This window comes from Dendropsophus ebraccatus, chromosome 2 (assembly GCF_027789765.1).
Source record: "Dendropsophus ebraccatus isolate aDenEbr1 chromosome 2, aDenEbr1.pat, whole genome shotgun sequence".
Classification (NCBI taxonomy): domain Eukaryota; kingdom Metazoa; phylum Chordata; class Amphibia; order Anura; family Hylidae; genus Dendropsophus; species Dendropsophus ebraccatus.
Window position 1 is genome coordinate 132,526,789 of NC_091455.1, and position 26,216 is coordinate 132,553,004.

At 42.1% G+C, this 26,216-nt stretch overlaps 1 protein-coding gene across 2 annotated transcripts in view; it reads left to right on the plus strand.

Moving 5' to 3' along the window:
- MYRIP (myosin VIIA and Rab interacting protein) overlaps positions 1–26,216 on the plus strand; it is a 381,686-nt gene that overhangs the window by 341,742 nt on the left and 13,728 nt on the right. For both annotated transcript variants that reach the window (XR_011361710.1, XM_069958351.1), the window contains exons 12-14: positions 2,502–2,690; positions 24,406–24,567; positions 25,687–25,791. Coding sequence is in view for 1 of the 2 variants with exons in the window: in XM_069958351.1 (XP_069814452.1) it covers positions 2,502–2,690; positions 24,406–24,567; positions 25,687–25,791 (456 nt within the window). In the remaining variant the exon portion in view is untranslated. The remainder of the gene's footprint in view (positions 1–2,501; positions 2,691–24,405; positions 24,568–25,686; positions 25,792–26,216) is intronic.

Sequence of the window (26,216 nt, forward strand, 5' to 3'; positions counted from 1 at the left end):
GCTTGCAGGGGGACCTCTTTTCACTGAGCATGTGAATTCAGGAGGAAATTGGCTGCACCAAAAATTTTTAGGAGCTTCATAGCAAAAGGGGTGAATACATATGAACATGCCAATTTTCAGTTGTTTTTTTTTAAATTTCTGTTGTCACTTCACAACCTATTTTGTGCAGATGCATCATACACAATTTAGATTAAAAATAAACATTTAAATACAGGTTGTTATGTAACAAATAGGTAAAAAGCCAAGGGGGGAAATACTTTCTAAAGCCTGTATTTTGTTAGGGTGCATTCACCGCTGCAAAGATCCGCTGCAAATTTAGCTGTCTGGCCTCCCTTTGTTTGCACATTACTTTAGTTTGGGAATACTAATTAATTGATTGATTGAAAAGTCCATTGAATGTAATAGTTAAAAGGACAAATAACGGTGACGAAAGAAAAACTGTGTGAACAACTAATAAGAAATGTCCGCTGTTTGCAAAAGACGTCCTAAAATAATGTTCTTGTTCATTATTTTGACGTCTGTGGTAAAAACGTCCGTTATTTGATACATTGTGTGCATTGGACGTCCTTCTTTCCATTGACTTCAATGTATTACCATTGCAGTCAGTTAAATCGCCGCAAAAACGGATGTTATTTTAACCCCTTAACGACACATGGCGTATATTTATGCCCTGTGGCCGCCTCTGGGAGTTCAGAGGGGGGCCGCGCGGCGACCGTGCTCTGAACCGCCGCTTTCCTGGGTGCCGCATGTAACCCGGAACCGCGGCTATTAGCGGGCACGGTCCAATCGCCGTGCCCGCTAATAAAGTAATCAGATGCAGCTGCCCTCCCCCTCCCCTAATAAAAGTTTGAATCACCCCCCTTTTACCAGGTTACAAATAAAAATAAATAAATAAACAAACATGTTTGGTATCGCCACGTGTGTAATCGCCCGAACTATTAATTTATCAAATTCCTGATCTCGCACGGTAAACGGCGTAAGTAATAAAATAAGCGATTAAAAAGTCGTATATGCGCAATCAAGGTACCGATAGAAAGTAAACATCATGGTGCAAAAAATGGCGCCTCACACAGCCCCATAGACCAAAGGATAAAAGCGCTATAAGCCTGGCAATGGAGCGATTTTAAGGAACATATATTTGTTAACAATGGTTTGAACAATCTCATAATATAAAAGTTATACAAGTTACATATCGTTTAAATTGTAACGACTTGAGGAACATATATAACAAGTCAGTTTTACCCCAGGGCGAACAGTGCAAAAACACATACCCCCCAAATAAACAAAATGTGTTTTGAATTTTTTTTCTGGTTTTGCAGTGTACTTAATGAAAAAATTCAGCCTGTCATTGCAAAGTACAATTAGTGGCACAAAAAATAAGGGTTCATGTGGGTCTCTAGGTGAAAAAATGCAAGTGCTATGGCTTTTTAAGCACAAGGAAAAAAAACCGCAAAAATGCAAGTTGGCTCTGTCCTTAAGGGGTTAAAAAGCAAAATCGGACGCCTTTTCTCTATTTTTGACGTTGTGTGAACATAGCCTTATACTGCATTGTATTTATTGCAAACTTCATTGCAAGTGTAATAACCACAACTAAAAATCTGCAACAAATGTGGTATGGATTAACTTAGAGCCATACTACTGCCCAGTGTAAATAGACATAGCAGTCAGCTGATAAATGAACAACCTGTTTGTCAGAACATTATTTTAGCAGGTAAAAAAAAAAACTTGTTTGTCGGCTGCACACATCTCTGTGTAACATAGGATGTGTGACTGATGAATGATGCAAGGAAAGGGCTGCAAAAACAAGCTACTAACTAACTAAGGCACTATTTAAGACGCAAAACAATGTGATCAGCCAACAAATGCGTTTCCTTGTTCAGTGGCAGATGGCTTAGTTTTTTATACACTGCAAAAATTGGCCTGTCTAACTGCCTAGTGTAAGGGTATGTGCACACTACAGAATCTGGGCGGATAACCCGCCGTAGATTCTGCTGCTCACCCCCATTTGTTTGGATTCCGTAGTGTGCATATACCCTAAGGGGGCATTCACACATTCCGGGATTACTAACTGGAATGCAGAACTCATGATTCATCACGATTCATTATGATGCTGGGAGCTCCATAACTGTTTAAATCTTCCTGCTACCGTACAACTTTGTTTTTAGAGCTCCTGGCATCATAGTAAATCATGATTCTGGGAGTTCCGCATTCCGGTCTGTAGTACATCTTCTGTGCATGGACCAATGTTTGAATGCCTGCTAAGAGGCCCTTTAGCTCTGTAGGGTTTGGCCAGGTAAAAGAAATTATATACTCCCCCTGATAAACACACAGATAGAGTTGCCAATTACTTGTTTGCTGTGGGGAAGTGTCTATGATATTTTTGTAGATACAGGCTCATATACATTTTTCCAGTTAACAATGGTGTCACCAGATACTGAAAAAAATCCATATAATCTAACACTATGCTATTTTTTCCCCCATGTACTCTCGTACATAAACAGAAATACTCTGCCGTGTCTCTCTGCAACATATCAACAGAAGTCCTAAAGGTCATCAATGCGACAGAGGAACTGATAGCAGGATCCACTGATCCATGGGATTCCCCAGGAAATACACTTGACCGAGAGACTTTACCTGTAGTTGCTGACCCTCTCAGACTAGATGAACAACTCACCAAACTGGAAGAAAATGTAAGATTACAGCAATATTATTTTATAAAGTGTACTACAAATAATGTACTTAAAAAAATACCTTACTAGCAAAATTTAAAAAGTGAATATGTTTGGAGGTCACCTAATGCTAACTATTTTTGTAATAAAATTTTGATAGACATTGACAGATTGATTTTGGAGTAGTACATGTACTCATTTTGATCTACCCAAAAAATAATAAATGAGTATTCAGAGATGTCAAATAATAAGAAGTTTCATGTAAGGGTTTTATCAGTCTAATAAATTCCAGCAAATAAATAGAGGTGTGTCCCTTAATTGTAGCAGATGTACAGCGGTACGTCCCACATGCCTCTACAGCTGGGTGATACATTCCCTTTAATTTTGTTTTCTTCCAATTTAACTTCCAATAGGTCTATTCATCATCACCTGTCCAAACACTGCACATGTGCCTTAATGATCCAGCACATGTGCAATGTTCAGACAGGTGATGAATATAGGAGAAATCCTGCCCAGGGCATTCCTAATAATGATAAGGGTGGTGAGGAGGGACAGAGACCTGTCGCAATCCTAGGACACAGATACTCTAGGTCACACTAATTTGACACATGGCTGCAAGTTTAAAAGAAGTTTTTTTTTAGGACAATAACTGCATCCCCTGCCGAAAGGACCCCAGGACAGATCTTGGATTAAAAGCAGCTATCTGACAGTACAAGTGGTTTGGGGGGGGGGGCAGATTGTGGGTACAGAGTCTTTTGTCACCTTTCCAGCACAGGGAACATCTCCAAGTTGTCCGCGTCATTTAAGGATGGTCTTGAGGCACATCTCCAAGTTGTCCGCCGTCATTTAAGGGTGGTCTTGAGGCACATCTCCAAGTTGTCCGTCGTCATTTAAGGGTGGTCTTGAGGCAAGTAGGCAGGGACAGTGGGTATGGGACAGTGTCAGGGCTTCAACTGTCAGTGCATTCCCTTTGTGTGCTCTGACCTGACATGTGACATTCACTTTAAAAGCAGATGTTGTATGGTTATTAAAGAGAGTGGGCTTTTCATCACCAAAAACTCTAAACACAGCACTTTTTGGTGTGTTTACACAAACTGAAAAGGAAAAAAAATTGTAGACAGCTCACCTCGTTGGTCTTGTTCCTTAGACCTGAGTGCATACATGGGAGGGTGCATTCATTCCCAAGCACAGGCCAAACAAAAGCAATCCTTTATTCCACAGCAATTAAAAAGTTTTACTCTACATGGGAGACCCAGACTCACACAATAAGTGCTTAGTCATGGTTAACCCCTTAACGACATCGGGCGTAAGTATACGCCCCTGCAGGGTGGGCTTTAACGCAAACGGGCATATACTTATGCCCGATGTTTCCCCGATCGCTGTGTCTTCACACACAGTGTTCGGGGAAGATGGCCTGCTATAATGTATAGCAGGCCATCTCTGCTCATCGGCACGGGGGGTGATTAACGATCGCTGCTATAGGCTGATCAATACAGATCAGCATATAGCAGCTGAAAACAGCTTTCCGGGTCATCAGTGACCCGGAAAGCAATGGCGATTGGTGCTGTCCGAGATAGCACCAATTGCCATTACGGTCCCCACCAAAGATGGCACCGGTGCCACCCCCACGATCACCGTGATAGGCCGGCCAGTACCGGCCGGCCCATCATGGCGATCATACTGTAAAAAAACAGTGTTGCCGGGTTCTGCACCCCTCAGCCAGGTGTGTGTGGTGTAGGTCTACCATACTCACCTGATCCCAGTGTCCGGAGCGACGATCGGCGGTCCGCGGCGTCCTTGTGTCTTCGTTGGGTCACTTCCGGGTTCTGTCGTCCAGCGTCGGAAAACTTCGGAAACACTCGGGTCTTCGGGTTTGGCGGGCCTCGGCAATCTCCGGCAGCTTCGCCCTACTGCCCCCTAGCGGCTGATCAGTGAATATCATTCACTGATCAGTTGCTTTGGGTTAAAAAGATTTTTATTTTTTATTATTTTTTTGCGCCCTAACGCCGCTGAGTGCTGATCAGCATTGCTTGTAAGTGCGCCGCTGATCAGCAACTCCTCTTTTTTGGCGTAGGGGCGTTTTTTCCCCCCTATATCCTACTTATCAGCAGCTCCTTTCTTGGCGTAGGTATATTTTTTCTTACTGTAAAAAAACACACATAAAAAACCACTACATTACACCAAACTACATGAAATAAAGTTTTACACTACACCACTACACATTTACATACCCCATATACTAGTCCCCGTATAAAAATGGCCCCCAGGGTGTTTTCGGCGTCGGACGCATACGCTATTATTGCCTCCAACACTGAAACAGCCAGTGAGGATGAATGGGGGGGGGATCCTTCTTTCCTCCATTCATCCTCATCATCCTCATTATCCAGTGACGTGTCTGGGGGTAGCGTAGCGTAAGCCGCCCTCCAGACACGTCTTTTCCGCCAGTACCGCCCCAATAAGAGATGACGGTATGGCGTGAAATTCTCCAAACTCTGTGAGAGTACCTCAGGGTACACTTACAGATTTAGGGTACGTGCACACTGCGGAATGGCGAAGGATAACCCTTTGTGCATTCGGCAGCTGGCACCGCCTGCGGACTGATGCAGGCACGCGTCCTCTCCCCCCCCCCCCCCCCCCAGTTTCATAGGCTCCATTCTATGCACGGGCGGATTCCGTCGTCCGTCCAAAGAATGAACACGTTCATTCTTTGGACAGAGGGCAGAATCCGCACGTGCATAGAATGGAGTGTGACACGAGCAGAGACGTGCCTCTCCATCAGTCCGCCGGCAGGTGCCAGCTGCGGAATGCACAAAGGGTTATCCTTCGCCATTCCGCAGTGTGCACGTACCCTTAGAGTGTATGAAGGAAGGGACACCCGAATTCAGCCCCCAGATGCCCCCCCCCATCCTCCGAGCTAGTGGGGAGATCATTCGGGAACTGATCCTTAAATTTTTCATTTTCACAAGAGGTTAAAAGAGAAAAAAAAACACACAAAATGTGTAGAGCAATTCCCTCTGAGTCCGTAAATACCCCACATGTGGACATAAAGCGCCATGTGCCCACAGGGCAAGCCTCCGAAGGGAAGGAGCGCCATTTGGATTTTGGAGGCTGGATGTGGCCAGAATGGATGATGAACGCCATGTCGCATTTACAGAGCCCTTGTGCTGCCAAAACACTGGAAACCCCCAAAAAGGACCCCATTCTGGAAACTACACCCCTCAAGGAATCTAACAAGGGGTGCAGTGAGCATATGGACCCCTTGATGATGGCCACATTTGTGCCGTGAAAGTGAAAAAATGAAAATTTTCCCTTTCACGTCACATTGTTCCACATTTGTGCCCATCACCAGTGGGGTCCATATGCTCACTGCACCCCTTGATAAGATTCCTTGAGGGGTGTAGTTTTCAGAATGGGGTCACTTGTGGGGGGTTTCCAGTATTTTGGCAGCACGAGGGCTCTGTAAATGCGACATGACCCTTTAAATCCATTCCAGTGAAATTCAGTTTCCAAAGGCCAATTGGCGCTCCTTACCTTTGGAGTCTCGTACTGCGCCCGCTTGGCACTTTATGTCCTCATGTGGGGTATTTCCGTACTCGGAAGAAACTGCGATACAGGTTTGGTGTTTTTTTTTTCTTTTATCCCCTTGTAAAAATGAAAAATAAAGGCTAGAACAACATTTTAGTGGAAAAAATATAATTTTTCCTTTTTCACACCACATTGTTCTGAAAATCTGTGAAGCACCTGTGGGGTCCAGATGCTCACTGCTCACCTTGTTACATTCCTTGAGGGGTGTAGTTTTCTAAATGGTGTCCCTTTAGGGGTGCTTTTTAGGTTTTGGCACCCCAGAGCCTCTGCCAACCTGAAGTGGTACAGTCAAAAATGACCAAATATAACGGAGGCGTTGAAATTCACTAGGTGTTCCCTTATATCTGAGGCTTGTGGTTGCGTCAAATTGCGCAATAGGGCCACATATGGGGTATTTCTATAAACTGCAGAAACGGGGCAATGAATATTGGGGTGCATTTCTCTGGTAATAGGTTTATAATTATGAAAAATATTGGATTACAATAAAATCTCTGCACAGAAAATTAAAATTTTTAAATTTCTTACACACTTAGCTTTTATTTCTGTGACTCCCCTAAAGGGTTAAAACACTTTCTGGATGTGCTTTTGCAAAGATTGGGGGTGCAGTTTCTGAAATAGGGTGCTTTGTGGGGCTTTCTAACATACAGTCACCTCAAAAACACTTTAAGGCTAGGTTCACACTATGTAACTGTGCGGCTGTATTTGCGGCTGTAATTGTGCGGCGGTATTTTTAGTGGTTCATGCGTACGCTGGAAAGTATACGATATACAGCTGCACAGTGCACACTATGTATGAATCTACGGCCCTATCGTAAACGGACCAGTAAAAAATGAACAAGACCATTGTTTGCGGCTGGAAATGCGGCCGTGGATTGACAGGCGGTCCGTACGGAGTACTTCAAAAATAGCCGGCAATGATGACGAATGCCGATGCCTCTAATAGTTAATATATTAAATTAATAAAACACATTTTCTTTGTAATAAAGTCCCTTTCGTTGTTCAATAATTTAATTCTAACGAATCCATCATTGTGCAATTAAATATACTGTTAAAATAAATATATATATAAATAAATGTATATTTATATATATATTTATTTTTTGACAGTATATTTAATTGCACAATGATGGATTCGTTAGAATTAAATTATTGATCAACGAAACTGATTTTATTTTAACGAAAATGTGTTTTATTAATTAAATATTAATTAGTACAGGAAGCTCCAGTAAGCTGTTAATTCATATTGCCGGCAATAGAGCATTCTGTACTAATCACCACTTTACTGTAATTAAAACATCAAATGTTACTTCTAATTATGTTATCACAATAGCATTATTAGAAGAAACATTTAGAATTATATGTGCCCTCAGCTGATTGGCTGATCGGCTCAGCGCACATATAATTAGCGGGTCCGCAGCACAGTGACTTCATTGTGCTGCGGACCAGCGAAGAGGACACATCGGGGTGAGTATAGAGCTCTCCCAACCCCCTCCCCAGCACTGCACCCCTCCCAGCAAGGAAGGGGGGTCACTTAACCCCTTCCTTGCTGGGATGGGTGCAGTCTGACATCAGTCTGGCCCCCAAGGGGTTAAGGGGGATACATTACATCCTCCCTTAACCCCTTGGGGGCCAGACTGTAAGCAGCGATCTGTAAAGATGCTGCATACTGTAAGGTGCACAACACCGCTCACAATGATGGGTGTTGTGCTCCTGTTTGTGTGTTTTTTGTGTGTTTCTCCCTTTTTGTTTTTCAGATATCGGTATCCTGTGGATTACGTCGGATTACGTGGACTACGTCGATGACCAGCGGTTGTTTGTTGTTGTTTTTTTTAATAAAATGGTCAATGAGGGGTGTGGGGGTGTTTTTATTTGAATAAAAAAATGTTTTAACTTGTTTCTTGTCTTTATTTCTTTACTTTATAGACTTAGTAGTGGAAGCCGTCTAATAGGCGGAATCCATTACTAAGTTGGGGCCTAGTGTTAGCCGGTATAAAATGGCTAACACTAACCCCCTATTATTACCCCAGTACCCAATGCCACCAGGGGTACTGGGAAGAGCCGGGTGCCAGTGGTCCCGAAGCGTCAAAATTGGCGCTCCTGGAACGGGCGGCAGCAGGCTGGTAAGATTTAGGCTGGGGAGGGCCTAAACCAATGGCTCTTCCCACCCTGGTGTTACCAGGCTGCTGTCGTTTGGTTTTTAACCTGGCTGGTTATAAAAATAGGGGGGACCCTATGCGTTTTTTTTTTAATTATTTATTTGTTTTAAAAAAAAAAACGCAATCAGCCAATCAGCTGAGCGCACATATAATTCTAAATGTTTCTTCTAATAATGCTATTGTGATAACATAATTAGAAGAAACATTTGATGTTTTAATTACAGTAAAGTGATGATTAGTACAGAATGCTCTATTGCCGGCAATATGAATTAACGGCTTACTGGAGCTTCCTGTACTAATTAATATTTAATTAATAAAACACATTTTCGTTAAAATAATAATTCTAACGAATCCATCATTGTGCAATTAAATATACTGTCAAAAAATAAATATATATATATATAAATATACATTTATTTATATATATATATTTATTTTAACAGTATATTTAATTGCAAAATGATGGAATTGTTTAAATTAAATTATTGAACAATGAAAGGGACTTTATTACAACGAAACTGTGTTTTATTAATTCAATATATTAAACATGAGAGGCATCGGCATACTGCAGAGGATCGCAAACCCCGGTAATAGCGATTCATGTAAACGGTGTTCCCTGCTTTCCCAGATGCATCCAGAGGTGTTTGCATCACTTTCTTAAGATTTTGTTTGTTATTTTTAGTTGAACCAGATTTCCAAGTAAATGACCGTATGTTTTCAGCCGCATGTCTATTTTTTCCCACGGCCGTAGTTTCATCCGCACATTTACAGCTTCATAAAAAATACAGCCACACAGTTACATAGTGTGAACCTAGCCTAAATCTGAACAGGTCCCTAAAAATACCTGATTTTGAAATTTTACTGAAAATTTGGAAAATTGCTGCTAATGTTTTAAGCTTTCTATTGTTTAAAAAAAAAATGAAACATAGTTTAATAAAAGCTGCCAACATAAAGTAGAAATGTTGCTAATGCTATTTAATATATAACCTATGTGGCATAATCATTTTTTGTTTAAGCAGAAAGGTTTCAAAGTTGTAAAAATGCATTTTTTGCATCGTTATTTTGGTGTTTTTTATAAAGATTCGTTATTAGTATCGACTCCATTTTACCAGAAATGTAAGTACCTTATGTCACGAGAAAACAGTCTCAGAATCGTCCGGCTAGGTAAAAGCATCCCGAAGTTATTAATGAATAAAGTGACACAGGTCATATTCATAAAATTTGTCTCTGTCCTTAAGGCCATTTCAGGCTCTGTCCTTAACCCCTTAAGGTCAAAGCCAATTTTCGTTTTTGCGCTTTTGCTTTTTCCATTTTATGTTTGAAAGTCCATAGCGCTTGCATTTTTTCACCTAGAGACCCATATGAGCCCTTATTTTTTGCGAAACAAATTGTACTTTGCAATGACAGGCATTATTTTTCCATAAAATATGCTGCGAAACCGGAAAAAAATCATTTGCGCTGTGAAATTGAAAAAAAAAAACGAATTTGTTTTGATTTCAGGGAGTTTCGCCATTCGCCCTATGGTAAAACTGACTTGTTATGCATGTTCCTCAAGTTGTTACGATTACAATGATATATAACATGTATAACTTTCTTTTATCTGATGGCTTTAAAAAAATTCAAACCATTGTTAACAAATATACGTTCCATACAATCGCTCTATTCCCAGGCTTACAGCGCTTTTATCCTTTAGTCTATGGGGCTGTGTGAGGTGTCATTTTTGCGCCATGATGTTTACTTTCTATTGGTACCTTGATTACGCATATACGACTTTTTGATCACTTTTTATTAAATTTTTCCTGGATTTTATGCGACCAAAAATGCGCAATTTTGCACTTTGGAATTTTTTTGCGCTGAGGCCGTTTACCGTACGAGATCAGGAATGTGAATAATTAATAGTTCGGGCAATTACGTGCACGGTGATACCAAATATGTTTATTTATTTGTTTATTTAATAATTTATATTTATAAAATGGGAAAAGGGGGGTGATTTGGACTGATTTGGACTTTTAATAGGGGAGGGGATTTTTTATTAATTAAAACACTTTTATACTTTTTTTTTTTACATAAACTAGAAGCCCCCCTGGGGCACTTGTATATACAAAGCACTGATCTCTCATAGAGATCAATGCTGTGTATATACACATCAAAGATCGATCATATCGGTGATAGATTGCTATGGCCTGCTGGGGGGGAGATTCGTGCCACTAGACACCAGGGATGTTGTGCATAAAGCACTTCAATGCAGCTGTCAGGTTTGACAGCTGCATTGAAGTGCTTAATTAGCCGGTGCGGCAACGGGACCCACGCCGGCTAATAGAGGCACTGCCCAGCTGCAGCTTGCAGCCGGGATTGGTGCCATTGAGAGCGGGGTCCCGCAAGATACATCATGGGTCGCTAAGGGGTTAACCATTGATTGTGGGAAACGCGTTCATTGGGTTTCCCATGTTGAATAAATCTTTTAAATAGCTATGGAATAAAGTATTGAGTTTATCTATTTTTCTATTAGAGTGCTGGGAGAATTTTCCCCTATTTCTCACATTGGGGGAGATTTATCAAAGGGTGTAAAATTTAGACTGGCGCAAACTGGCCACAGCAACCAATCACAGTAGAGGGCTTCCAAACAGGCTTAGACAAGTTCTTAGACCAAAATAACATAAATGCATATGTATAGAACCTACCCATTATTGCTCCCCCCTCCTTGTATATCCCTCTTCCTTTCTTTGTTAAACTTGATGGATATGTGTATTTTTTTCAACCATACTAACTATGTAACTATAAGTGTTATATAAGCTTAGCCAACAGCTATTAGATCACCAATATGGTGATGACACAGAAATGCTGGTGTAACACATATTATAACATCTATGACATGTGGATCCCCAAGTGATAATGCATCAATATCTTCAATATAGCCTCCTGACTATATTTGTTCTTACAGCTAAAGGGAAAAGTATTTGTACACAGATCTCGCTTAGGTTCTGTTCACACTACCCTTACGCCAATACATTGGTACATTGGAGGGGTTATAACAATGACTTCTGTTGCGTTAAGTACAAACATTTGGTATCATGATCTGATAATTATATTTTACACATTTGTTTAACTCCTGGAAGCTGTGGAAGCAGACCTGGCCCAAGAAGGAGACAGGCCCTGTTGAGCCAACAGGTGCAACTAATTACAGCTACGTTCACACTGCACTTTGTGTTTTCATATCATTACATTTAATTTTGACTACAATATTGTATACACCAAAAGTTGCAATGCATTTTTGTTATAATGTAAGTCAATGGCATACAGCAGCATCCATTTTTATGCATTTTTGTAAATGTAAATCAAAGGCTGTCTAGGCATGGGGGCTGTAAATAACTGCGTTATCTATATGTCTGTCTTCTGGTTTTCGGTCTGGTGTATCCATATTTGTTGATGTTCATGTAGTACTGTAGATGGCGGCAACATTGTCCAATCTGAATTTCACTGACTGACCTATAAGATAGGAAGCAAAGTGAACTAGAAATCTGAAGACAGGACAACCAATTGAGTGGCTGGGCTGAACGATCACTTATGATCACTGTATCATTGATGCAGCCATTTAACTACATTATTAGCCGCCATACTGTATGTTCCACTATTTTTAGGCTCCTATACCGTAAGTTTCCCTGTAGTTAGGCCTCCATACTGTATACCTCCCTCCCACCTCTGTAGTTGTTCCCCCATACTGTATACAACCCCTTCTGCAGTAAGGCCCTCCATATTGTATACCTCCCTCCCCCCTCTATAGTTGTTCCCTCATACTGTATGTATCCTCCCTCTTCAGTAAGGCCCCTCATGCTGTACACCTCTAACCCCCTTCTGTAGTTATTCCTCCACACCCAGTATATTTCCTTCTGCTGGTAGTTTTCATACTGTATACCTCCCTTCCCCTGTAGTTGCCCCCCGTACCTTACCCCTCGCCCCCCTGCCACTATGTTTAATGTACCTTATTGTGAATCTTCTTACAGCTCCTGACAGCTTGTGTTGGGCAGGTGGGGGCAGAACATAGAAAGTCCGGCATTGATTGGTTGATGCTTAGCCACCCCAGTGTCAGGGATTTGGTCAGCTGACTGTAACAGGGGCTTATTTTTTGAGTAGGGTATATATTTCCAGCTTACAGCAAAAAAACCCCCAAAAAAACAGAAAATGAAGCTAAGTCTTATTTTCAGGGTAGGTCTTATTTGCATGAAAACTTGATCTTTAAACATTAATAAGTTTCTCTGCACACTTTTAATATCATTGGAAATAATTAAATTTCATTTTACAATTAGCTTACCCAAACAAGTAACATGATCAAGGTAACATGATCAAGTTATCTACGGAAGAGCTTTTTGACATGGGTTCCTCCTTATTATGGTCTTATCTAAAGGGCTTAGATGGAATCCTAGAGGCACTTGATTACACCTCTTGATCAGTACTTATGTCTGAAAGCTTCAGCAAGAATAGAAAGCTGAAAAAAAGCTGTAAATTGGCTGACTGGTGTCATGTAACACACAAAACAACTACCGGATTGAACACCAGTTGAAATACACTAAAAGCTACTTCACATTTGAACCAGGCATTACCTTATACATGTTTCCCCAAAGGTTTCACACACTTTTAATACATGGGGCAGGTTACCAATACCAGCTTTACTGTGCACCTTTAATTAAAGGGATTATCCAGGATTACAAAAATACTACTTTCTTGCAAAAATAGTAACAGCCCTGTCCTCAGGTTATGTGTGGTACTACAAATAGGCTTCCTTCTCTTTAAGGGAAGCTATATCACTCACTGTAAAATCTAAATAATGAAAATGCTCATTATTCACAGCCGGCTTTTGCAAAATACATCCATTTTTTCATCTGTTTATGCATTGTTTAATTTCCACTCAAAATTACAGTTCTATTTAGTTTTTATTTTACTCTGTGTAAACAGCTTAAAAGCAAACTGTTGCTTTCCTGGAATTGATGGTGGTTGCTAAACTTATAAAATTGCCTCAGCCAAGTGTCAAGAAGGCACAGCTGAGCTGCTCAAATTCCACAGCCACAGTCACACCTCTTTATTTGCCCTTTCCTCCAGACATGGCGTAGCGTAGCTTCCATAGAGGCAGGGAAGGCGGTTGCTATGGGGCCCTTGGAGGGAGGGGGCCCTGCACAGGGAAGATAAGAGCCTCCTGTGTCCTTTTGCTTAATCCATTATGTACTGCAGTGTGTAAGTGACCTAGTTTTCTTTTACATGCTGCAACACAAAAAAGGGTTAACAATTAGCTCTCTGCCTCACTACTCTGATAACCTCTGACCTCTGTTCTCTGAGCTCCTGCAGAGATCAGGGGTTATCAGTGCAGGAGTAGTGAAGGAGAGAGCTAATTGTCTTCTGTAGTAACCCTTTTTTTGTGTATGTAAGAGAACACTGGGTCACTTACACACTGCAGTAAATAAGGGGTTAAGCAAAAGGTAGTCTGCTCCTGCATCTACGTATATACCCATGAGGCTCCTAATAGGCTGTTATAGTTAAATACAGTGGATGGACAGAACAAGTAGACATTGGCTTTCTGCTCTGCCAGTCACTGTTGAGGCTGCAAGCCGGATTTTGTCTCTGGCCACAAGAGATTTATTTTTTGGCCACATCACTGAATATATATTTATATATTTTAGTGTGTAGGGAAGGGGGCCCCATACAGTTTTTTGCTATGGGGCCCCATGCATCCTAGCTACGCCCCTGCCTCCAGAGCTCCTCAGCCCCTAAGGCGGACATTACTACAGCCAATAATTGGTTGTATGGGATCATATCCCTAAACCCAGAAGCAGCCACACAACAGGGACTGGAGTAGCATAACATTGGCAGCATTAAACAGAAGGAAAAAAAATGTGGGTGTTTTTCTACAGAGGATTGTTTTATTATTGCAGACAATGAATTTTTAGGCTATGTTCTAACAATTTTTGAACAACGGCCATTATTAATTATTTCCACAGTCGTACCAAACGCCAGTCGTCGTTCAATACACTGTGCGAACAATGGCCATTGTTTGCATTGACTTAAATGCAACACATTTTTTAGTTGCAAAACATTGTTTTAGTTGCAAACAACAGCTGTTCCTATTATAAAAAATATGTTGCATCAACATAGCCTAAGGGTAAATTCACACGGGCGTCTCGCACAAGAAATCCACGCTAATCCGCAATACACATATTATTCTTATTATTATTAATATGTGTATTGTGGATTAGCTGCAGATTAGCTGCGGTTTAGCTGCGGATTTCTTATGCGAGATGCCCGTGTGAATTCACCCTAAGGGTAAATTCACACGGGCGAATCCGCAGGCGTTTCAAGCTGCGAGTATTCCCGCACAAGATTCAGCTGTGATAATGATTCCATTACGTTTAGTGCGTTTTTAGCAGCATGTTTGGTTAGTGCGGATTAGCTGCGAGTTAGCTGCGGATTAGCTGTGGATCCGGCCGTGTGAATTTACCCTTAGCATTCCTTTATTATCAGGTCATAGTTATGACCTGATAAAGAAAGCTTTTTAGACTTTTGAATTGCAATACTCTAATAGCTTTACGAGACTTCCAAACATTGCTGACCACTTAGCTCATTAATGTTTGGAAGCCCCATAGAGAATGAATGGAACACTGGCCGTACATGTGCCCTTTAACTCCATTCATTTAGGGGACAATTGGCCTTGGAGGATTAGTGGAGGTCTCAGTGAATGAACCCGCACTGATCAGCTATATAACTCCCTTCTACTCCTTCCTGCCCCATAATGTAATAGTTTATTATTGTTCATGGTTTTGATTTTTATTATAAAAAAAATAGTAAATTTTTAAATAAAATTTACATTTGGTTTTAGCGCAAATGACTTGTAGAATTGTAGAATAGAGTTAAAATGACTTGTAGAATAAATTAAATAAATTATCCTCAAACAAACCATAGGCATATTTTCATTACAATAATATAATTTGTTAGTTAGTTAGTAAATAAATAAATAAAAATTTACATAAACATGACAAAAAGTAGTCAACAGTATTGGTTAGTTGTCAAAAATGTCAATAGATAAATACCAAATACAGTGCATCTACACAATTCACAATCATGGGCAGTATATTTCCAACAGTATCTATTATATTGCACAAATGTTTACTACTACTACTACTACTACTACTAATAATAATAATAATAATAATAATAATATTATATGCCCAAAAGCTCCTATTTTCTCTTTATCCAACCATGTGGTTAATTCACAGCAGGCATAGCCATAAACTTAGTATACTTTTACAATAAACTTCCTTACTAATATGAAACGTACAGTGGCCAGTATCTCATGCATAAAATTACTGTAATGTCAGGAGGGGTAGAGGGTGAGTGCAGCCCTGGAACTAAACCCCCCTGCTGTCCCTACCTAATTGACGACCACCCTAAACAGTGGCCCCCAACTGGGCGACAGTCCCTTCCTAAGATATTGTGAGGGATAGGGAAAAGGACAGAACTAACAAAGTCAGACTAGCCAGGTCAAACCAGGAGAACACGCCAGGAACAAAATCACAAAACAGATACAAAGTCAGATATCAAGCCGAGGTCAGAGAGTCCAGGAGAAGCACGTCAAAAACCAAATCACAGAGACAAACGGAAATCCAAGGTACAGGCAGAGGTCAGTAGAACAACAGGTATCAGCAGGTAGGTAAATGCTAGTGAGGCTTTGAAACCAATTCACAGGCAACTCCCATAAGCAGCTGAAGCCTTATATAGAGCTTCTCAGGGAGACCAGATCAAGGAGATCTGAAAGACTGGGACCGGATTTGACTGACCCGGGGCCTCAATCTCCTGACAGCATTCACACTCTGCACAGCATGTGGATAAATGGACCGGCGTTTCCCTATGCCCGCTACCCTCGCAGCCCGGGGAAGCAGCGCTGATATGTCAGGTGAGGGTGGCGCTGCCACGGGCGAAGGCAAGTTTGTTACATTACCCCCCCTTTTACGAGGGGCCACCGGACCCTTACTAAATGGACCTGGTTTGGAAGGGTTGAGTCTATGAAACCTTTTTATCAGGGCGTCAGCATGAATAGACCTAGCTGAAACCCACGACCTCACCTCAGGTCCATAACCCTTCCAATGAACTAAGTATTGAAGTACTCCCCGAGACCTTCTAGAATCTAAAATCTTGGAGACCTCATATTCCAGTTCCCCTAGAACTTCTATTGGAACAGGAGGGCTCCGGGAAGACACAGGAGAAGGAACATATTTTTTTAGCAGAGACTTATGAAACACATCATGAATCTTGAATGAGTCAGGCAATTTCAAACGGAAGGAGACAGGATTAATAATGTCAGCAATTTCATAAGGACCAATAAACCTCGGAGCCAACTTCCCAGAGGGTACCTTAAGATGTATATTCCTGGTTGACAACCAGACCTTGTCTCCTATAACATAACTGGGACCAGCAGACCTTTTCTTATCAGCGACTAGTTTCTGTTTATTCTGGGATTTTTGCAGGTTCTTCTGAACCTGAGCCCAGGCTGTGCACAGCTCATTAGTTTTTATCTCAACTTCTGGATTTTCTGAGTTACGAGGATGATACCCATAGTTGCAGAAAAAGGGTGAAGTACCGATTGACGAGTGAAAATGATTATTTAAGGCAAATTCAGCAAGTGGCAGAAATGACACCCATTTTTCTTGGTTATCTGCCACAAAACACCTTAAATACTGTTCCAGGTTCTGGTTTTGTCTCTCAGTTTGTCCGTTGCTCTCAGGATGGAAAGCAGAGGAGAAAGAGAGCTGGGTACCCAATTTAGAACAAAAGGCCTTCCAAAACCGAGAGACAAATTGGACCCCACGATCTGACACAATATTCTCAGGTATACCATGCAGTTTAACAATATGCAGAATAAACAGTTCAGACAATTTCTTGGCATTAGGTAGTTGTGACAAAGGAATAAAGTGTGTCATTTTACTAAACCTATCCACTACTACCCAAACCACTGACTTGCCTTCAGACAGGGGCAAATCAGTGATAAAATCCATGGATAGATGTGTCCATGGTCTTTTGGGTATAGGTAGTGGACAGAGTCTTCCAGCAGGAAGAGTACGAGGAGTCTTGGATCTAGCACAGGTTTCACAAGAAGTAACATATGAAGTGATGTCTCGAGCTATAGTAGGCCACCAATAGTAACGAGACACAAGTTTTTTGGTACCAACCACCCCTGGATGACCACTAAGGACAGAGTCATGGTATTCACTCAGAAGTTGCAATCTTAAGTTTGGAGGCACAAACAATTTCCCCTGAGGAAGAGATAATGGAGCCATATCTTGTCTTAATGAAATACTAGATGCCAGGTCAGGGGAAACAGCAGAGATAATAACCCCAGGGGGTAAAATAGGCTCAGGGTCAGGATCAGAGGGGTGGTTGCCCAGGAAGCTTCGCGACAAGGCATCAGCCTTCACATTCTTGGAACCTGGCCTGAAAGTAACAACAAAATCAAAACGAGTGAAAAATAGTGCCCATCTGGCCTGGCGTGGATTCAATCGCTTTGCAGATTCCAGGTATGTTAAATTCTTATGATCAGTTAAGACAGTTACCTGGTGACATGCACCTTCTAAGAAGTGGCGCCATTCCTCGAATGCCCACTTAATCGCCAGTAACTCTCTATTACCCACATCATAATTTCGTTCAGCAACAGAGAATTTTCTAGAAAAGAAAGCACAAGGACGCAAATTTGTGAAAGTAGTGGGGCCTTGGGACAGGACTGCCCCAACACCAGATTCTGATGCATCAACCTCTACATTAAAAGGCTTGGATTGATCTGGTTGGACCAAGACAGGAGCCTGTATAAAACACTGTTTCAGTGTCTCAAAGGCAGAAACAGCAACCTGGCTCCAATTTTCAACATCTGCCCCTTTTCTGGTTAAATCTGTCAATGGCTTGGCAATTACAGAAAAGTTTTTAATAAACTTACGATAATAATTTGCAAACCCTAAAAATCGCTGTAGGGCTTTTAACGAAGTGGGTCTTAGCCAGTCGGTAATAGCCCTGACTTTTTCGGGATCCATGCAAAACTTATCAGGGGTCAGAACATACCCAAGGAATTGAATCTCCTGGACCCCAAACACACATTTCTCTAGTTTAGCATACAAATGGTTCTCTCTAAGGACCTGAAGAACATGCCTGAGATGTTGAATATGGGAGGATTTATCTTTAGAAAAAATCAGTATGTCATCCAAGTAGACAACCATAAACTGACCAACGCAGTCTCTGAACAGGTCATTCACAAAATTTTGAAAAACAGCAAGAGCATTACTGAGACCAAATGGCATAACTAAATAATGTCCTTCTGGGGTATTAAAGGCCGTTTTCCACTCATCCCCTTCTCTTATTCGGATGAGATTGTAGGCACCTCTCAAATCTAGTTTAGAGAACCACTTGGCTCCCAAGATCTGATTGAACAAGTCTGGAATCAAAGGAAGAGGATACTGGTTCTTCACTGTAATTTTATTTAAACCACGATAATCTATGCATGGACGAAGACCACCATCTTTCTTTTTAACAAAGAAGAAACCAGCTCCTAGAGGTGAGACAGAGGGCCGGATACGCCCCTTTTCAAGACTTTCATTAACATAATCTTTTAGGGATTGCCTCTCTGGCCCAGAAATATTATATATTCTTCCCTTTGGGTACCTGGTGCCAGGAAGCAGTTCAATTGCACAATCGTAAGGACGGTGAGGGGGAAGAACATTAACTCCAGTTTCTGAAAAAACATCAGCAAAATCAACAATGTAATCAGGTATTTCCTTCTCTCCATTGCAGAGATTGGTTAGACATACAGAAAAGCATTGGTCAAAACATCCAGACCCCCACTTAATCAATTCTCCAGTGGTCCAGTTAAATTCCGGATTATGCAGTTCTAACCAGGGTAACCCCAGAATAATTTCAGAGGAAAGACCTTCCATAACATAAAATGAACAATATTCATAATGCAGTAACCCCACCTGTAACAAGATCTTAGGGGTACAGTGGCAGACTGAACCAGTCCCTAAAGGAGTACCATCTACCCCTCTCAACTTTAAAGGGTTAAGCAAGGACACCAAGGGCAACCCCAATTGTTGAGCTACCTTTAAATCAAGAAAATTAGCTGCAGCACCACTGTCAACTAATGCAGACCCACAAACAGAGTTATTTTCAAAACTAAGCGAAACTGGCAACAGAATTTTTTTTGATACAGTGGGAAATACCTCTTTGCCTATATGGCCTTCCCTGTGACCACCTAGGCGTTGAAGTTCTTCAGCTTGCTGACGTTTGGGACATTCTTGTATGTAGTGACAAGCAGATCCACAGTAATAGCAAAGCCCTTTCTCTCTGCGGATTTCTCGCCGGGCAGCAGGAGACAGAACCATTCCAACTTGCATGGGTTCCACCTCCACTTGTGGCACAGTCTCAGAGCTGAAAAATGAGGCTATTTTGGACTGCTTTTCTCTCCTGCGTTGCTGCAAGCGTCGGTCCAGTCTAACAGCTAAAGTCATGGCTGCTTCTAATGTCTCAGGATGAGGGTAACACGCCAACATATCTTTCAACTGGTCAGACAATCCTTGGTTAAACTGCCACCTAAGTGCTGGATCATTCCAACCAGAAGCTACACACCACTTTCTAAATTCTGCACAATACTCTTCAACAGGTCTGAAGCCCTGACGCAAAAACTGAAGCTTAGATTCTGCTAAAGCTGCCCGATCTGGTTCATCATACAGTATCCCTAGGGCTGAAAAGAACTCATCCACCGTACGTAACTCCGGTGCCTCAGGGGGAGGGAAAATGCCCACTCTTGAGGGTCTCCTCTGAGCAGGGACATAATGATCCCTACTTGCTCACTTTCTGAACCAGATGATAGGGGTCTGAGTCTGAAGTAAAGCTTGCAACTCTCTCTAAAGACAATAAAAAGCTTTCTGTCTCCAGAAAAAGTGTCTGGCATCTTAATCTTTGGCTCAGTAAAGCCTGAGGCCACTGCCTGAACTGGAGTAGTCTCCTTTAAATGCACTCTTTCCACCAGGTCCTGCACTGACTGAGTCAAGTGTTGTATCTGAGCTTCCATGCAGTCCATGGTGGAAATATATAGGGCCTGTGAATCTGTAATGTCAGGAGGGGTAGAGGGTGAGTGCAGCCCTGGAACTACACCCCCCCTGCTGTCCCTACCTAATTGACGACCACCCTAAACAGTGGCCCCCAACTGGGCGACAGTCCCTTCCTAAGATATTGTGAGGGATAGGGAAAAGGACAGAACTAACAAAGTCAGACTAGCCAGGTCAAACCAGGAGAACACGCCAGGAACAAAATCACAAAACAGAGACAAAGTCAGATATCAAGCCGAGGTCAGAGAGTCCAGGAGAAGCACGTCAAAAACCAAATCACAGAGACAAACGGAAATCCAAGGTACAGGCAGAGGTCAGTAGAACAACAGGTATCAGCAGGTAGATAAATGCTAGTGAGGCTTTGAAACCAATTCACAGGCAACTCCCATAAGCAGCTGAAGCCTTATATAGAGCTTCTCAGGGAGACCAGATCAAGGAGATCTGAAAGACTGGGACCGGATTTGACTGACCCGGGGCCTCAATCTCCTGACAGCATTCACACTCTGCACAGCATGTGGATAAATGGACCGGCGTTTCCCTATGCCTGCTACCCTCGCAGCCCGGGGAAGCAGCGCTGATATGTCAGGTGAGGGTGGCGCTGCCACGGGCGAAGGCAAGTTTGTTACAATTACTTATTAGCTTACCCATGTTCAGACTATGTAGAACGTTATCCCCAATGCAGTTTTGCGATGCTTGCTTCCTCTGGGCATTCTTAAATAAATGTCATTTTTACTGCTCAGTGCATAGTGTTAAAGTGTAACTCATTTAAAAATATTTTACAGAAATCAATAGTACAAGCGATTTAAAGAAACTGTAATATGTTTTATTAGGCAAAAGAATTCAAAAAGATGTTTTGCAGCCTCCCCCTCACTTATCTGTGTCCATTATGGTCTATGGAGGGGGAAAAGGTCAAGGGGGGTGAGGTAGAATGGAGAGGAGACAAACAGCTTGTGTATAGCAGAGAGCACAATAAAACATTTTGCAGGCAGGGGCATAGGTAGCATTTATAACAAAAAACTATGTCCCCCGCCCCTACACACAACACAAAGCACTGCATATATATAAAAAAAATAAAATCTCTTGTGGCTGGCAGAGCAGAGAGCCAATGGCTGCTTCTTCAGTCAGTCCCTTATAACTATAAGGGCCCATTAGGAGCCCCTATGGTTTAATACCAGGAGCAGATTACCTTCTGCTTAACCCCTTATGTACTGCAGTGTGTAAGTGACCCAAAATTCACCTACATGCTACAACACAAAAAAGTGTTAAAAAGCAGAAGACAAGGAGGTCTTTGCTTCACTGCCCATGCACTGATAATCCCTTACCTCTGCAAAGAGCCCCGCACACCCTCTACTTGATCGCGGAAGCCGGAGAACGGAGGTTGGGGGTTATCAGCATACAAGCAGTAAAGCAGAGATCTCCTTGTCTTCTTCTTTTTAACCCTTTTTGTGTTGAAGCATGTAAGTGAACGTTGGGTGCAGGAGACGCTAAGGCACTGTCTCTGTGGGGGTTGGTGGATCGTGCAAGAGGAGGTCCTGCGGGGGCAGTGCCAAGACTCTGTCTCTGTCGGGGATGTTGTCTGTCAGTTTTGGATGGACTGTAGCTAACATGGAGGCAAGCTGCGTTTTCCCAAGGTAGGTCTGGGCCCCCCTACTGCAGTTGCGTGGTCTACCTTCATGGTAACTACATCAATGCCTGCACTTTTATCTCACCAAGTTCCCAGATAAGACCTGACCGTTCTGACCAGTGAATCCAGCATTTTGTGTGCTCACTCATCCCCTCACCTCCCGTCCTCTATAGGTTATAATGGACACAGCAAAACCCATCTTCACTTTGCTTCACTGTAATGAAGATGGGTTTGCCTGATAATGAGCAGATACAAAGTGAGGGGGGGAGACTGCAAAACAGCCTTTTGAGCACAGAAAGAGGCTTTTTTGCCTAATAAAATCTATTACAGAGTTTATTAAATTCACTTGTACTATTGATATTACAATAAATAAAATGTATGCCCAAATGGTGCCATTTTAAACAAGCCCTTACATGGCTTAATCAATGGGGAAAAAAGCTTGAAATACTGCAATAAAAAAAATTAACTGCGCTAGAAAGACGTAAAAATGATTGGGTAGTATTTCTTTGTAAGTGTATGGTGGGCCTAGAGAGTTAATGCTACTTGAGGTGTGGTGTGCTACTGATTGATGGATGTTATACGTTTTGCTGTACAGCTTAGCCAAAGATGGTATAGTCGTGACGCCAGTGCTAGTCTATCACACAGGTATGATGGTAGTACCTGCTTTGTGTTGGGGCTGGCTGTATTCCCCAAAATGGTTGGTGACCTGCCGGGTTGTGATGGGTCCCTTGGGATCTTGTCACGGTAGTCCTGAGTGGCAATGTCTGACCTCTATATCACTTTGTGTGACCCCTCTATATCACTATGTGTGACCTCTATATCACTATGGCTGACCCCTCTATATCACAGGTATCTGGCATTGTTAGCAGTGTTTCTTTGTGTATGGTGAATATTTAGTCAGAAACATAGAAGACTGTCAGCAGGAAAAGACCACCTGCTCCATCTAGTCTAGTTCTGAGTTGTTCAGGACATGGGGGCTGGAGACTAGCTGCATTCACTGCACGCACACACGCACACACACACACACACACACACACACACACACACACAGGAGAATTTATCTTTCCTTATTCATTCAGAAGTCACCCCAGGATCACGTAGGATATTACAATGAAGCTGCTGAGCCAGATCTACTTTACAGCAGATCCGAAGATTTGATCTAAATAACTGAACACAGCATCAAATCTGCTGCAGATCTGCACCCTGAGGGTGCCTTCACACGTACAGGATCTGCAGCAGATTTGATGGTGCAGATTTGAAGTTGCAGATTCAATGCAAAGTAACTCTGGGCCATCAAATCTGCTGCAGATCTGCTGCAGATTCAAATCTGCGCCATCAAATCTGCTGCAGATCCTGTACGTGTGAACGCACCCTGAGCTGGGTTCACACTACGTATATTTCAGTCAGTATTGTGGTCCTCATATTGCAACCAAAACCAGGAGTGGATTAAAAACACAGAAAGGCTCTGTTTACACAATGTTGAAATTGAGTGGATGGCCGCCATTTAATGGCAAATATTTGCTGTTGTTTTAGAACAACGGCTGTTATATTGAAATAATGGCAGTTATTCACTGTTACTGTATACATTGTGTGAACAGATCCTTTCCCTGTTTTTAATCCACTCCTGGTTTTGGTTGCAATACTGACTGAAATATACTGACTGAAATATACGTAGTGTGAACATCGCCTTAGTAAGGGTGCGTTCACACCTACCAGATCCACCGCGGATTTTCATGCTGCGAGTTTGCAGCGAAATCAGCTGCGGATCCTGTACTGTGAAGCTCAATTTGTCCCATACACGCAGCGGATCCGATGCCTGCATGGGACCCGGCCCCTTTAACCCCTGCACCGCCGCCCGCAGCTTATAGCCCTGGCCTCCTTAAACCCCCGCACCGTTCGCACGCCCGATCGCCGCCCTGGCCCACCCGCACGCCGAATCGCAGCCTCGCAGCCCCAGCCCTGAGCATACATCACCTGCACGGGCCGTGGCTGTGTGATGCTCAGATCTGCTGCGTATCCGTGTGTTTGTACCCTAATACTGCCCGACAAGCTATGTAGTCAGTAAAGTCAGTGCTAGCAATTAATATGGATACATACTGATATACTGTACTATTTTTTTTTTTTACTTCAACTATAAATTGGGATTCTATGTGTGCTTTACCTAATGTCCATTGTCTCTTGATTATTCATAACTTTTCATGTGTAGCATGTATACTTCGATTATTTGGTAATTGTGTCTCACAGGTGTATCTCACAGCTGGCACTGTGTATGGGTTGGAAGGTCAACTGGAGGAGATAGAAGACTCTGCACGCAAAATCAACAGTGTGACTACAGAGATAGAACTTGCAGATCTTGAAGATCAAGTTGCAACAGCAGCTGCTCAGGTTCATCATGCTGAGCGTCAGGTGATTTGGATTGTATTCTTTCTGCTAAATGGATTGAACTTCTCGTTGATAGGCCTTTACACATTAATGCTCTCTCTGTACTACACTACTGCATTGACAAGCCTGTCTTAGTTCAGTAGTGTAGCGCTCTTGCCGTTTGGGAGCTCACTGCATTATATTTTAGGATGGAGCAAGTCCCATTTACAGATACATGTACATACAGTCTGTGAAATGCACCCACCATACGGACCATGTTTCATGGATGTGTAAAGGAAGCCTTAGTATAATGTATCAGATTCACATATGAAGTTAGATCATCTAAAATTTTAGAGCCTCCAGGAAGCTGAAATATAAGGAGATGCATGGCTGGGTCTTCACACTGTACATATTCTGTGGTATGCTAGAATAACAATGGTTTAGGGGAGAGGGATTCCTACACCTGGTCTATAGGGTGGTCCTGGACAAAAATTGTAAAGAGGTTGTAAAGAGATAGTAGTATTCCAAGGTCAGTGAGAAAGGCTTTGGTAATCTAGGTCGATAGAGGAGTTTATGCCAACAAACTTAGGCAACTAAAGTAGTTAATGTGTAAATTGTAAAGTGCTGTGTAGTTTAGGACAGTGCAGGGCTTATTGGTAGAGTCTTTGGTTGTCTAGAGTAAGTATTTCCTAGCTCTCGGGGATATGCACTTTCACTGATTGGTAGAGGTCTGACGGAAAGGACCCCACTTGTCAGGGGGCTGCAGCACTTGTTTAGTAGTGTAGCCTTTATACTATTTTTGCCTCTAGAGCGGCACTTCCAGCCACTGACTGTGCTCAGAACTGTGGCACTTCTCCATTCTCCAAACCAGCACTAGCTCCTTTAGTTTCAGTATTACTAGGGGACCAGGCGTTCAGATCACCAGTCAATAATTGCATATCTTAGATTCTGGTGTAAGTACTCACACAGAAATTATTCTGAAGCTGTCTGTAAACCAGTCTTAGTCTTTAAAGAAGCATTGTGTTCCTGGGTGAATTGCATTCAAACAATCTATTTGAACTGTACAAAATCCTTCTATGTATTAACATATGGGCGCATTGATAGCTTTTTGAAAACAATTTTTAATTCCTTTCACTTTAATGTTGTGAAAACTTATATGTTTAGATTTCAGATATTGAAAGCCGAATATCCGCTCTTACAGTAGCTGGCTTGAATGTTTCTCCATGTGTGCGGCTTACAAGGAGACATGAGCAGAAAAATATTAATCAGGTAAGACAGGTTAAATGTCATAGGCTATGTTCACAGTATGTGATTTTTCGTATTTGCCAATGATGGCCGTCTATAATGATCATGGTCATTAGCAAATATCAGACGTCATTTTGACTGCCATCGTCAATGACGGCCAAAAAATTACATTGTGCAGCATCTGTCCAGGACACAGAGCACACTTCCATAATAATAGTACTCTTATCAAGAAGTAACTGGAAACATTGGCGGCCGGAGAGCAGGGCCTCTGTGACTGTCAGCCTGGAATAAAGAATGTTTTACTGAAAATTCCAGATCACACAGCATCACTAAACATATGTATGTGATGCTTGTGTGATTGGCATCTGGAAACTGGCAGCACAGATGTACGCATTTTTGTCCGTTTTTGTAGCCTTATAACGGGATTTAGTTTGGTTCACATGTTCTTC